Genomic DNA, 14,676 nt, shown 5'->3' on the forward strand with positions numbered 1-14,676 from the left:
CAACCCAGGGCCGGCCTCACACAGTTCCCAGCAGAGCAACCTAGAGCCTAAGCAGTGTAGACAGGGAAAGCACACACGCAGTGAGCGGGGGCAAACCCAGTGTGGCTGAGACACTGTGAGCACATGCCAGTGTTTGTTTGCAGTGTTCCTCCCTCCCCACAGCCCGACTGAACAAGTGAGCCTTAAAAAGTGTCCACCACTGCCCCCTTGTGTCAGGGCGGAAATTAGACACTGAAGAGGCCAGCAAACAAAAGAAGCTAAAAACAGAGGGAACCGCCTTGGAAGTGACAGGTACAATAGATTAAAACCCTGTAGTTAGCACCGACTACATAGGAAGGGGCCTATAGATCTTGAGAAGTATAAGCCGAATCAAGGAACTATCTGAAAATGAACTGACCCCACACTGCCCACAACACTATCAGAGAAAGTCCTAGATATATTTTGACTATTATATTAAAAAAATTTTTTTTAATTTTCATTTTTATAACCTACTATTACTTTGTAAAAAAAAAAAAGACCCTATTTTTAAAAGCAAACTTCATATATATATATATTTTATAATTTTTGTGACTTTGTTTTTTTCTTTAATATTGTATTTTTGAGAATCCAACCTCTATTCTAGATTTTTAATCTTTGCTTTTTGGTATTTGTTATCAATTTTGTACCCTTGAGAATACAATCTTCAGTAACCATTTTTACTTGGGAGAGAGATTACTGGCTTGACTGCTCTCTCCCCCTTTGGACTCTCCTTTTTCTCCACCAGGTCACCTCTGTCTCCTGCCTCCCCCTTCTCTTCTCTACCAAACTCTGTGAATCTTGTTGTATGCTCTGGACTGTGGAGAAGACTTAGGGAACTGATTACTGCTGGATCTGTCTCTCTCCTTTTGATCCCCCCTGCCTTTATCCTCCTGGCCGCCTCTGTCTCCTTCCTCCCTCTTTTCTGTATAACTCCATGAACATCTCTGAGTGGTCCAGACTGTGGAAAGCACATAGGGAAGTGATTACTGACTAGCTTGCTCTTGCCTCTTTTGATTCCCCCACTTCTCCTCCTGGTCACCTCTGTCTCCTTCCTCCCTCTTCTCCATGTAACTCTGTGAACCTCTCTGGGCATCCCTCACTGTAGAGAAACTTTTCATCTTTAACCTAGATGTTTTATCATCGGTGCTGTATAGATGGAGAAGTCTTGAGGCTACTGTAAGAATAAGACTAAAAACCAGAGGCAGGAGGCTTAAGTCCAAATCCTGAGAACACCAGAGAACTCCTGATTCCAGGGAACATTAATCGATAGGAGCTTATCAAACGCCTCCATACCTACACTGAAACCAAGCACCACCCAAGGGCCAACAAGTTCCAGAGCAAGACATACCATGCAGATTCTCCAGCAACACAGGAACATAGCCCTGAGCGTCAATATACAAGCTGCCCATAGTCACACCAAACCCACTGACATCTCATAACACATTACTGGATACTTCACTGCACTCTAGAGAGAAGAAATCCAGCTCCACCCACCAGAACACCGACACAAACTTCTCTCACCAGGAAACCTTGACAAGCCACCCGCCCAACCCCACCCATGGCGAGGAAACTCCATAATAAAGAGAACTCCACAAACTGCCAGAATACGGAAAGACCACCCCAAACACAGCAATATAAACAAGATGAAGAGGCAGAGAAATACCCAGCAGGTAAAGGAACAGGATAAATGCCCACCAAACCAAACAAAAGAGGAAGAGATAGGGAATCTACCTGGTAAAGAATTCCAAATAATTATAGTAAAAATGATCCAAAGTCTTGGAAACAAAATGGAGTTACAGATAAATAGCCTGGAGACAAGGATTGAGAAGATGCAAGAAAGGTTTAACAAGGGCCTAGAAGAAATAAAAAAGAGTCAGTATATAATGAATAATGCAATAAATGAGATCAAAAACACTCTGGAGGGAACCAACAGTAGAATAAGAGGCAGAAGATAGGATAAGTGAGGTAGAAGGTATAATGGTAGAAATAAATGAAACAGAGAGGAAAAAAATGAATTAAAAGATGAGGACAATCTTAGAGACCTCTGGGACAATGTTAAATGCCCCAACATTTGAATCATAGGAGTCCCAGAAGAAGAAGACAAAAAGAAAGACCATGAGAAAATACTTGAGGAGGTAATAGTTAAAAACTTCCCTAAAATGGGGAAGGAAATAATCACCCAAGTCCAAGAAACCCCGAGAGTCCCAAACAGGATAAACTAGAGGCATAACACCCCAAGACACATATTAATCAGATTAACAAAGATCAAACACGAAGAGATATTAAAAGCAGCAAGGGAAAAACAACAAATAACACACAAGGGGATTCCCATAAGAATAACAGCTGATCTTTCGATAGAAACTGTTCAGGCCAGGAGGGAATGGCAGGACATACATAAAGTGATGAGAGAAAATAACCTACAGCCCAGATTACTCTACCCAGCAAGGATCTCATTCAAATATGAAGGAGAGATCAAAAGCTTTACAGACAAGCTAAAGCTGAGAGAATTCAGCACCACCAAACCAGCTCTCCAACAAATGCTAAAGGATCTTCTCTAGACAGGAAACACAGAAAGGGTGTATAAACTCAAACCCAAAACAATAAAGTAAATGGCAGTGGGATCATACTTATCAATAATTACCTTAAATGTAAAAAATGGGTTGAATGCCCCAACCAAAAGACAAAGACTGGCTGAATGGATAGAAAAACAAGACCCCTATATATGTTGTCTACAAGAGACCACCTTGAAAAAAGGGACACATACAGACTGAAAGTGAAGGGCCAGAAAAAAATATTCCATACAAATAGAGACCTAAAGAAAGCAGGAGTAGCAATACTCATATCAGATAAAATAAGTTTTAAAACAAAGGTTGTGAAAAGAGACAAAGATGGACACTACATAATGATCAAAGGATCAATCCAAGAAGAAGATATAACAATCATAAATATATATGCACCCAACATAGGAGCACTGCAATATGTAAGACAAATGCTAACAAGTATGAGAGGGGAAATTAACAATAACACAATAATAGTGAGAAACTTTAATATCCCAGTCACACCTATGGATAGATCAACTAAACAGAAAATTAACAAGGAAACACAAACTTTAAATGATACAATAGACCAGTTAGACCTAATTGATATCTATAGGACATTTCACCCCAAAACGATGAATTTCACCTTTTTCTCAAGTGCACATGGAACCTTCTCCAGGATAGATCACATCCTGGGCCATAAATCTAGCCTTGGTAAATTAAAAAAAAATGAAATCATTCCAAGCATCTTTTCTGACCCCAATACAGTAGGATTAGATCTCAAGTACAGGAGAAAAACCATTAAAAATTCCAACATATGGAGGCTGAACAACACACTGCTGAATAACCAACAAATCACAGAAGAAATCAAAAAAGAAATAAAAATATGCATAGAAATGAATAAAATGAAAACAACCCAAAACCTGTGGGACACTGTAAAAGTAGTGCTAAGGGGAAGGTTCATAACAATATAAGGCATACCTCAGGAAACAAGAAAAAAGTCAAATCACCTAACTGTACACCTAAAGCAACTAGAAAAGGAAGAAATGAAGAACCCCAGGGTTAGTAGAAGGAAAGAAATCTTAAAAATTAGGGCAGAAATAAATGCAAAAGAAACAAAAGAGACCATACCAAAAATCAACAAAGCCAAAAGCTGATTCTTTTAGAAGATAAATAAAATTGACAAACCATTAGCCAGACTCATCAAGAAACAAAGGGAGAAAAATCAAATCAATAAAATTAGAAATGAAAATGGAGAGATCACAACAGACAACACAGAAATACAAAGGATCAGAAGAGATTGTTATCAGCAACTATATGCCAATAAAATGGACAACTTGGAAGAAATGGACAAACTCTTAGAAAAGTACAACTTTCCAAAACTGAACCAGGAAGAAATAGAGAATCTTAACAGACCCATCACAAGCACAGAAATTGAAACTGTAATCAGAAATCTTCCAGCAAACAAAAGCCCAGGTCCAGATGGCTTCACAACTGAATTCTACCAAAAATTTAGAGAAGAGCTAACACCTATCCTACTGAAACTCTTCCAGAAAATTGCAGAGGAAGGTAAACTTCCAAACTCACTCTATGAGGCCACCATCACCCTAATACCAAAACCTGACAAAGATGCCACAAAAAAGGAAAATTACAGGCCAATATCACTGATAAACATAGATGCAAAAATCCTTAACAAAATTCTAGCAAACAGAATCCAACAACACATTAAAAAGATCACACATCATAACCAAGTGGGCTTTATCCCAGGGATGCAAGAATTCTTCAATATCAGCAAATCAATCAATGTAATACACCACAGTAACAAATTGAAAAATAAAAACCATATGATTATCTCAATAGAAAGTGAAGTTGCTCAGTCGTGTCCAACTCTTTGTGACCCCATGGACTGTAGCCTACCAGGCTCTGAGGAGCCTCTCAGTCCTTGGAATTTTCCAGGCAAGAGTACTAGAGTGGGTTGCCATTTCCTTCTCCACGGGATCTTCCCAACCCAGGGATTGAACCCAGGCCTCCCACACTGCAGGCAGACGCTTTACCGTCTGAGCCACCAGGGAAGCCTAAGAAAGCCTTTGAAAAAATTCAACATCCATTTATGATAAAAAACCCTCCAGAAAACAAGAATAGAAGGAACATACCTCAACATAATAAAAGCTATATATGACAAACACACAGCAAACATTATCCTCAATGGTGAAAAATTGAAAGGATTTCCCCTAAAGTCAGGAACAAGACAAGGGTGCCCACTGTCACCACTACTATTCAACACAGTTTTGGAAGTTTTGGCCACAGCAAGTGGAGCAGAAAAAGAAAAGGAATCCAAATTGGAAAGGAAGAAGTAAAACTCTCACTGTTTGCAGATGACATGATCCACTACATGGAAAACCCTAAAGACTCTACCAGAAAATTACTAGTGCTAATCAATGAATATGGTAAAGTTGCAGGATATAAAATCAACACACAGAAATCCCTTGCATTCCTATACACTAATAATGAGAAAATAGAAAGAGAAATTAAGGAAACAATTCCATTCAGCATTGCAATGAAAAGGATAAAATAAGTAGGAATATATCTACCTAAAGAAACAAAAATCCTATATATAGAAAATGATAAAACACTGGTGAAAGAATCAAAGAGGACACTAATAGATGGAGAAATATACCGTGTTCATGGATTGGAAGAATCAATATAGTGAAAATGCGTATACTACCCAAAGCAATCTATAGATTCAATGCAATCCCTATCAAGCTACCAACAGTATTTTTCACAGAGCTAGAACAAATAATTTCACAATTTGTATGGAAATACAAAAAACCTCGAATAGCCAAAGCAATCTTGAGAAAGAAGAATGGAACTGGATGAATCAACCTGCCTGACTTCAGGCTCTACTACAAAGCCACAGTCATCAAGACTGTATGGTACTGGCACAAAGACAGAAATATAGTCAATGGAACAAAGTAGAAAGCCCAGAGATAAATCCACACACCTATGGATACCTTATCTTTGACAAAGGAGGTAAGAATATACAATGGAGAAAAGACAATCTCTTTAACAAGTGATGTTGGGAAAACTGGTCAACCACTTGTAAAGGAATGAAACTAGAACACTTTCCAACACCATGCACAAAAATAAACTCAAAGTGGATTAAAGATCTAAATGTAAGACCAGAAACTGTAAAACTCCTAGAGGAGAACATAGGCAAAACACTCTCTGACATAAATCACAGCAGGATCCTCTATGACCCACCTCCCAGAATATTGGAAATAAAAGAAAAAATAAACAAATGGGACCTAATTAAAATTAAAAGCTTATGCACAATAGAGGAAACTATAAGCAAGGTGAAAAGACAGCCTTCAGAATGGGAGTTCAGTTCAGTCACTCAGTCGTGTCCGACTCTTTTCGATCCCATGAATCACAGCACGCCAGGCCTCCCTGTCCATCACCAACTCCTGGAGTTCACTCAGAGTCATGTCCATCGAGTCAGTGATGCCATCCAACCATCTAGTAGCAAATGAAGCAACTGACAGAGAGTTAATCTCAAAAATATACAAGCAACTCCTGCAGCTCAATTCCAGAAAAATAAACGACCCAATCAAAAAATGGGCCAAAGAACTAAACAGACATTTCTCCAAAGAAGACATACAGATGGCTAACAAACACATGAAAAAATGCCCAACATCACTCATTATCAGAGAAATGCAAATCAAAGCCACAATGAAGTACCATTTCACGCCAGTCAGAATGGCTGCTATCCAAGAGTCTACAAGCAATAAATGCTGGAGAGGATGTGGAGAAAAGGGAACCCCCATACACTGTTGGTGGGAACGCAAACTAGTATAGCCATTATGGAGAACAGTGTGGAGATTCCTTAAAAAACTGAAAATAGAACTGCCATATGACCCAACAATCCCACTGCTGGGCATACACACCGAGGAAACCAGAATTGAAAGAGACACGTGTACCCCAATGTTCATCGCAGCACTGTTTATAATAGCCAGGACATGGAAGAAACCTAGATGTCCATCAGCAGATGATGGATAAGAAAGCTGTGGTACATATATACAATGGAGTATTATCACTCAACCATTAAAAAGAATACATTTGAATCAGTTCTAATGAAGTGGATGAAACTGGAGCCTATTGTACAGAGTGAAGTAAGCCAGAAAGAAAAACACCAATATAGTGTAATAACACATATAGATGGAATTTAGAACGATGGTAATGATAATTCTCTAAGCCAGGCTTCAGCAAAACGTGAACCGGGAACTTCCAGATGTTCAAGCTGGTTTTAGAAAAGGCAGAGGAACCAGAGATCAATTGACAACGTCTGCTGGATCATGGAAAAAGCAAGAGAGTTCCAGAAAAACATCTATTTCTGCTTTATTAACTATGCCAAAGCCTTTGACTGTGTGGATCACAATAAACTGTGGAAAATTCTGAAAGAGTTGGAAATACCAGACCACCTGACCTGCCTCTTGAGAAATCTGTATGCAGGTCAGGAAGCAACAGTTAGAACTGGACATGGAACAACAGACTGGTTCCAAATAGGAAGAGGAGTACATCAAGGCTGTATATTGTCACCCTGCTTGTTTAACTTATATGCAGAGTACATCATGAGAAACGCTGGGCTGGAAGAAGCACAAGCTGGAATCTAGATTACCGGGAGAAATATCAATAACCTCATATATGCAGATGACACCACCCTTATGGCAGAAAGTGAAGAGGAACTAAAAAGCCTCTTGATGAAAGAGAGGAGAATAAAAAAGTTGGCTTAAAGCTGAACATTCAGAAAAGTAAGATCATGGCACCTGGTCCCATCACTTCATGGGAAATAGATGGGGAAACAGTGGAAACAGTGTCAGACTTTCTTTTTTTGGGCTCCAGAATTACTGCAGATGGTGACTGCAGCTATGAAATTGAAAGACGCTTACTCCTTGGAAGGAAAGTTATGACCAACCTAGATAGCATATTGAAAAGCAGATACATTACTTTGCCAACAGAGGTCGGTCTAGTCAAGGCTATGGTTTTTCCAGTGGTCATGTATGGATGTGAGAGTTGGACTGTGAAGAAAGCTGAATGCTAAAGAATTGATGCTTTTGAACTGTGGTGTTGGAGAAGACTCATGAGAATCCCTTGGACTTCAAGGAGATCCAACCAGTCCCTTCTAAAGGAGATTAGCCGTGGTTGTTCTTTGGAAGGAATGATGCTAAAGCTGAAACTCCAGTACTTTGGCCACCTCATGTGAAGAGTTGACTCATTGGAAAAGACTCTGATGCTGGGAGGGACTGGGGGCAGGAGGAGAGGGGACGACAGAGGATGAGATGGCTGGATGGCATCACCGACTCAATGGACGTGAGTCTGAGTGAACTCCGGGAGTTGGTGATGGACAGGGAGGCCTGGCGTGCTGTGATTCATGGGGTCGCAAAGAGTTGGAGACAACTGAGCAACTGAACTGAACGATAACCCTGTATGCGAGACAGCAAAAGAGACATAGATGTATAGAACAGTCTTTTAGACTCTGTGGGAGAGGGCGAGAGTGGGATGATTTGGGAGAATGGCATTGAAACATGTATATTATCATATATGAAACAGATCACCAGTCCAGGTTTGATGCATGATACAGGTTGCTCAGGCTGGTGCACTGGGATGACCCAGAGGGATGGGATGGAGAGGGAAGTAGGAGAGGGGTTCAGGATGGGGGACACATGTATACCCATGGCGAATTCATGTCAATGTATGGCAAAACCAATACAATATTGTAAAGTGAAAAAATAAAAAATAAACAATATTTAAGATATTTTAATCTTTAATGGCACCCCACTCCAGTACTCTTGCCTGGAGGATCCCATGGATGGGGGAGCCTGGTGGGCTGCAGTCCATGGGGTCGCTGAGAGTTGGACACGACTCAGTGACTTCACTTTCATGCATTGGAGAAGGAAATGGCAACCCACTCCAATGTTCTTGCCTGGAGAATCCCAGGGACGGCAGAGCCTGGTGGGCTGCCGTGTATGGGGTCGCACAGAGTCGGACACGACTGAAGCGACTTAGCAGCAGCAGCAGCAGCAATCTTTCTTTTATTTAGAAAATATTTTGAATAGTTTATGTGGTGTAGAAGTGACCTATAATATACATGCGTTTGTGTTGAATGTTACAGAGCTCTTGTTAATTTCTGGATATTACGCTTTATATTATAGTCCTTCAGTAAGTGAAAAATGCTTATAATTACTTTATCATTGTATAGTTTTTAAAGCCTACTTCATTGTTTGTTGTGCCTGAATGTGTACCAGAGTCACTGTAGAACTTCTCAATATATTCATGTTTGAGCCTTTCACATAGAGATGTTTATTTGAAAATCTGGTGGACCATGCACTATTTTTCATATAAAACTATTCTGAGTACTAGTCACTAAGTCATGTCTGACTCTTCGCAGCCCTTTGCACTGTAGCCTGCTAGGCTCTTCTGTCCATGGGATTTCCCAAGCTAGAATATTGGAGTGGGTTGCCATTTCCTCCTCCAGGGGATCTTCCTGACTCAGGGATCAAACCCTTGTCTCCTGCTTGGCAGGTAGATTCTTTACCACCGAGCCAGCTGGGAAGTCCTAGAGCACTTATGCACAACCCTAAGAGGCTGAGATTAGCAGCTGCAAGCTTTTATATAAGGAAAGGATAAACAACGTGGTCCTACTATATAGCACAGTGGACTATTGTTTAGTATCTAATCATAAATCATAATGGAAAAGAATATTTAAAAAGAATGTACATATATATGTATAACTGGATCACTTTGCTGTACAGCAGAAATACAGCATTCTAAATTAACTACACTTCAATAAAAATATTGAAAAATAAAATGACAGAAATTTATTCAGTCTAGTCTGAAGACTAGAAAGTCTGAAATCCAGGTGTCTGCAGAGTTGGTTCTTTTAGGAGGTTCTGAAGGAGAATCTATTCCATGACTGTCTCCAGCTTCTAGTAGCTGCCAGCAGTATTTGTAGATATATCACTCCAGTCCAGTCTCTACATTTGTCTTCACATAGGGTAGTGTCTACCCTAATCCAGCATGACCTCATTTTAACTTAACTTACATGTGCAAAAATCTATTTTAAATAAGGTCACATTCTGAGGTTGTGGGTGAACATGAATTTGGTGGGGGGACAGTGTTCAACCCATACAACATATGTTTTGAGTTTTTATATGATTTTTTTATGTTATATGAGTACATTTTGTTTACCTTAATTTTTCTGTTTCATAGATGGCATAAGCCTCATCTTAACAGTTATTTGGTATTTCATCAGGTAGCTAATTTACTACTTCACACTTTTTAAAAATATTGTTGGACATTGAGGTAGTTATTAATTATGCCTGTTTCTAAAGTTGGAATTATCAGAACAAAGTGTATGAACATTTATAACATCCAGTTTCAGCAAACTAAGTCTGATGTGTGATTTTTTTTTCTTCATCCTTGTAAATGAGAGTACGGTCATTACTACGTACTGACTTGAATATGGATTGATAGCATTACTTCCCTTCTATCTCTTATGGTCTCTTAGAGTGAAACATTATTCACACAGTTTTTACAGTATTACTTTCTATTAGACCTATATAGTTGTTGACCCCTATTCTTTGCATGAATGGATGTCTGGACATTTCTTTTATTTCTCATTTAAACAGATCAACATTATGAGCTATAAGTTATAAACATTATTTTATACATTCGAAGTCGAAACACTTGAATTACATACAGTAAATATGCGTGTGTTCCTATGAGCATTTTTTTTCCTTTCTATTTTAGCATGGATGTGTTTCAAAGGTTGGATTCAAATTCAACTCTGACGTCTTCAAAGATAGCATCATTTGAAGAAGCATTTGTATATCTTCAAAAGTTAATGGCAGCTGTTAAAGATATTCTGGAAGGAATTCAGAGGTAAATACTACTTAGTTTTAAGATTTCATTTATTTCTTACTTTACTCTTTCTTTTAGGTTTATCGGCTTTTTCAGAGTTGGTGGGAGTCTTCCAGCAAGTTTCATAAACTAGTAGCTTTTAGACTGAGCTTGTCTCCCTCTGTTGCAGAGAATGCCTGCTTCAGCTGATCATCTGGACCACAAAAATGTATCTACTTTTTTCCTTTCTAGAAAAAAATTGGCTAGATTGTAGGCTTCATAAGGAACTTGTCTACTGCATAACTGTAGCTCCAAGAACAGTGCCTGACACGTGATGTTCAGTTCAGTTCAGTTTCTCAGTCATGTCTGACTCTTTGCAACCCCATGGACTTCTGCTCACCAGGCTTTCCTGTCCATCACCAACTCCCGGAGCTTGCTCAAACTCATGTCCATCAAGTCGGTGATGCTATCCAACCACCTTATCCTCTGTCATCCCCTTCTCCTCCTGCCTTCAGTCTTCCCCAGGATCAGGGTCTTTTCTAATGAGTCAGTTCTTCACATCAGGTGGCCAAAGTATTGAAGTTTCAGCTTCAGCATCAGTCCTTCCAGTGAATATTCAGAACTGATTTCCTTTAGGATGAACTGGTTGGATCTCCTTGTAGTTCCAGGGACTCCTAAGAGTCTTCACCAGCACATAATGGGCACTCAGCAATTACGTGTTGAATGTGTGTGAGTGCTCAGTTGCTCAGTCGTGTTGACTCTTTGCAACCCCTTGTACTGTACACCAGGCTCCTCTGTCCATGGAATTTTCCAGGCAAAGAATACTGGCATGGTTTGCCATTTCCTCCTCCAGAATAAAAAATAGTATATGCTAAGGTAATTATCACTGCCCTTTAAAAGAAAAAACATGCTAATATTTGTTAATATGGTTGATTTCATCCAATACAGTCTCACAGTACCACAAACTGAGAAAGTTTGAGGAGCAACTTAGTCTTTCAGTGCTTTGAGACTTAATTCGTATGTGATTATTAAATATTTATGAAGTATATAGAAAACATAGTTCTGGAAAGGTATAGAAGTGACCATGCCATCTTTCTAGTGTGAAGTCAGATGTTTTCTTTTGTGGCATTAAAGGAGATTACTTGCAGTTATTTTTTCTTTATGCCAAAATTGCTTGATCTGAATTAGACATACAGCTTGCTCTGAGAAGAATGCTGTTCTTTACCAATTAAAAAACAAAACCAAAAGCTGATGTGATTTTAACAAGTCAAAGTTTTAAAAACTTGGATTTTTAAAACAACAGCAATTTTTTATTTTGCTTATTTCTTTTTAACAGTTTTTGGAAACATCATCTCATTAATGTGTGAAGCATTTGTACCTCTTTTTGGATCGCTTGGCTAATATAATTCTTAGAATGAAAGGTTACCAAAGCTTTTTGCTACTCTTAAGTTACTGACTGAAGAGGGGACAGATCCTAAGTTAAATTTCATCTCTAAGTGCACATAGGTTTTGTTTTTTTTTTTTAATTTAAGGCAATAATATTCCATAAAAGTAGCTCTATGAAGAAGAAATACTCGGTTCTTATTTTAGCTGTGTAAAAGATGTTTCACATGCTACACTGCATAAAAGCCATGCTTGACATACTACCTTTTCTATAGAAAGTAGAGATATTAATCTGTCTTCAATTACTAAACAAATGTTTGTTGAGCACCACCTATGCTTGGCATCATGTTAGGCTCTGGGGAATCAAAGATAGATGAGAAGCAATCTCTGACTCCAGTGAGCTTGCAGAAATAGTGCCAACAGTCACATTAAAACAGATAATTATAATAGAGAGTTACTAATATTTTAATAGGAACACAGGTAGTGGAGGGAGGGAGGGTTTGGCAAAAGATGAGACTGGATGGGGGTTGGAGGGAAATGTCTTTTCAGCTTCATAAAGCAGTTTCCACTTTATCCTGTGGGCTAGTATTTCACACATCCAGAGCTGTTCTGTGCCATGACAGACGTGTTTCTAGTCCAAAAAGCTATGGAAATTCTGTGTACTATATTACCCACTGAGAAAATCATTATACATCCTTTGGTAGGTTTTATGGACTTTGCTGTAGAGAACCCTTCTTAATTTTAGAAGCTTTAAACATATTGTCCCCTGGACCCCACCCCAGAGATTCTGATTCTGAGGGTGTGCCTGGCTATGACAATTTTAAAAATTTCTCCAAGTGATTCTAATGTGTAGGCAGATGTTGAGGACCACTAGCCAGTGTGCTTAACCACTTGTTGTCAGAGTGTGGACACAGAACCAGCCTCATCATAGCCACCTGGAACTTGTTAAAAATGTAGATTCTCAAACCCTGCCCTGCCTACTGAATTGAAAACTCTGGGGGTAGGGCCTGGTGGTCTGTGTCCTGATTCTGTGCACACTAAAGGTTGAGCACCAATGGGCCTAAGTGGTGCTCAGCCCTAGTGGCCAATTATAATCACCTGGGAGCGTAAAAAAAGAAAAAAAGGCCGGGCACTAACCCTAAACCTATTCCATCTGAATCGCTAGGAGTGGGACCTGTGTGTAAGCATTTTTGTTCACTCCCATGATGATTCTTATGTGGAGTCATGTTTGAGAAGGTGTAGCATGTACTGCTTTCAAAAATGGTACCTAAAGAAATAAACACTAGAATTTTAAAGCTGGTTGAGTTTTGTTACTCTTTGCTTTAAGTGTACATCAGTTCAGTTCAGTTCAGTCGCTCAGTCGTGTCCAACTCTTTGCGACCCCATGAATTGCAGCACGCCAGGCCTCCCTGTCCATCACCAACTCCCGGAGTTCACTCAGACTCATGTCCATCAAGTCGGTGATGCCATCCAGCCATCTCATCCTCTGTCGTCCCCTTCTCCTCCTGCCCCAAGTCCCTCCCAGCATCAGAGTCTTTTCCAATGAATCAACTCTTCACATGAGGTGGCCAAAGTACTGGAGCTTCAGCTTTAGCATCATTCCTTCCAAAGAAGTCCCAGGGCTGATCTCCTTCAGAATGGACTGGTTGGATCTCCTTACAGTCCAAGGGACTCTCAGGAGTCTTCTCCAACACCACAGTTCAAAAGCATCAATTCTTCGGCGCTCAGCCTTCTTCACAGTCCAACTCTCACATCTATACATGACTACAGGAAAAACCATAGCCTTGGCTAGACGGACCTTAGTCGGCAAAGTAATGTCTCTGCTTTTGAATATGCTATCTAGGTTGGTCATAACTTTTCTTCCAAGGAGTAAGTGTCTTTTAATTTCATGGCTGCAGTCAGCATCTGCAGTGATCGGACACAACTGAGTGACTTCACTTCAGCTCAAGGAATAAGGAAGTATTGGTTGCTCTGCTGGTTTTCAGCATGTGACCTGGGGGAAATTGTCTTGAGCCTCAGTCTCTGTCTATAAAAGAAGCATAGAGCTTTTCATTAAGTTACCGCGCTTCAAAAATTGAGTATTGGTATAACTAATCAAGCCAATGATTCTCTGCTTATTAATGCAGAGTTCTAGATCCTATCTCAGACTTACTGAAATCACTTCAATATCTGTAGATATTTTGTAGAGAAGAACAGTTGTATTTTTAACAAACTTTCCAAGAGATTTATATGCAATTTGTACAGGAACACATTTAAAAAAATTAATCCAACCTCCTATAGTAAGTATATCAGAACTTCTTAAGCTACCAGTAGAGGGCATTATGATTAAAAAGTTTGCCGATTTAAATATTTATTAATCAACAGAAACTACTAAAATTGCAAGGTTTTTTTTAACTGTTCAGACAATGGACATTTGAATCAAAATGTATTAAAAGTTAATAATTATATTATTTTGTCAAGTGTTATGTGATCTTAAAATCTTTTAAAGTAGTTCAGTGTAAACATTGAAAAATACACTCAAATTTGTAATGACTGCAAATTCATTAACATTTTGGATGCTTGCTAAAATGAAATAGTTTCCTTTTTTGAGCTATATGCTCAGTGAATATATATCAGCTCTGTTTCTTTTTATTGTGCTGTGCTAAGTCACTTCAGTTGTGTCCAACTCTTTGCAACCCTATATAGAATATAGCTTGCCAGGCTTCTCTGTCCGTGGGATTCTCGAGGGAAGAATATTGGACTGGGTTGCCATTTCCTACTCCAGGGGATCTTCTTGACCCAGAGATTGAACCCATGTCTCTTATTAGAGCAGATCATTTATGGTGTTATTTTAGGAACTGGT

At 39.3% G+C, this 14,676-nt stretch overlaps 1 protein-coding gene across 1 annotated transcript in view; it reads left to right on the top strand.

Annotated features, from left to right (window-relative positions):
* The window catches only part of SWT1 (SWT1 RNA endoribonuclease homolog), a 95,331-nt gene that overhangs the window by 53,522 nt on the left and 27,133 nt on the right, over positions 1 to 14,676 (top strand). The window contains exon 15 of the mRNA XM_068986415.1: positions 10,362 to 10,493. Within this exon, the coding sequence (XP_068842516.1) occupies positions 10,362 to 10,493 (132 nt within the window). The remainder of the gene's footprint in view (positions 1 to 10,361; positions 10,494 to 14,676) is intronic.

Source organism: Capricornis sumatraensis, chromosome 14, assembly GCF_032405125.1.
Source record: "Capricornis sumatraensis isolate serow.1 chromosome 14, serow.2, whole genome shotgun sequence".
Taxonomy (NCBI): Eukaryota; Metazoa; Chordata; class Mammalia; order Artiodactyla; family Bovidae; genus Capricornis; species Capricornis sumatraensis.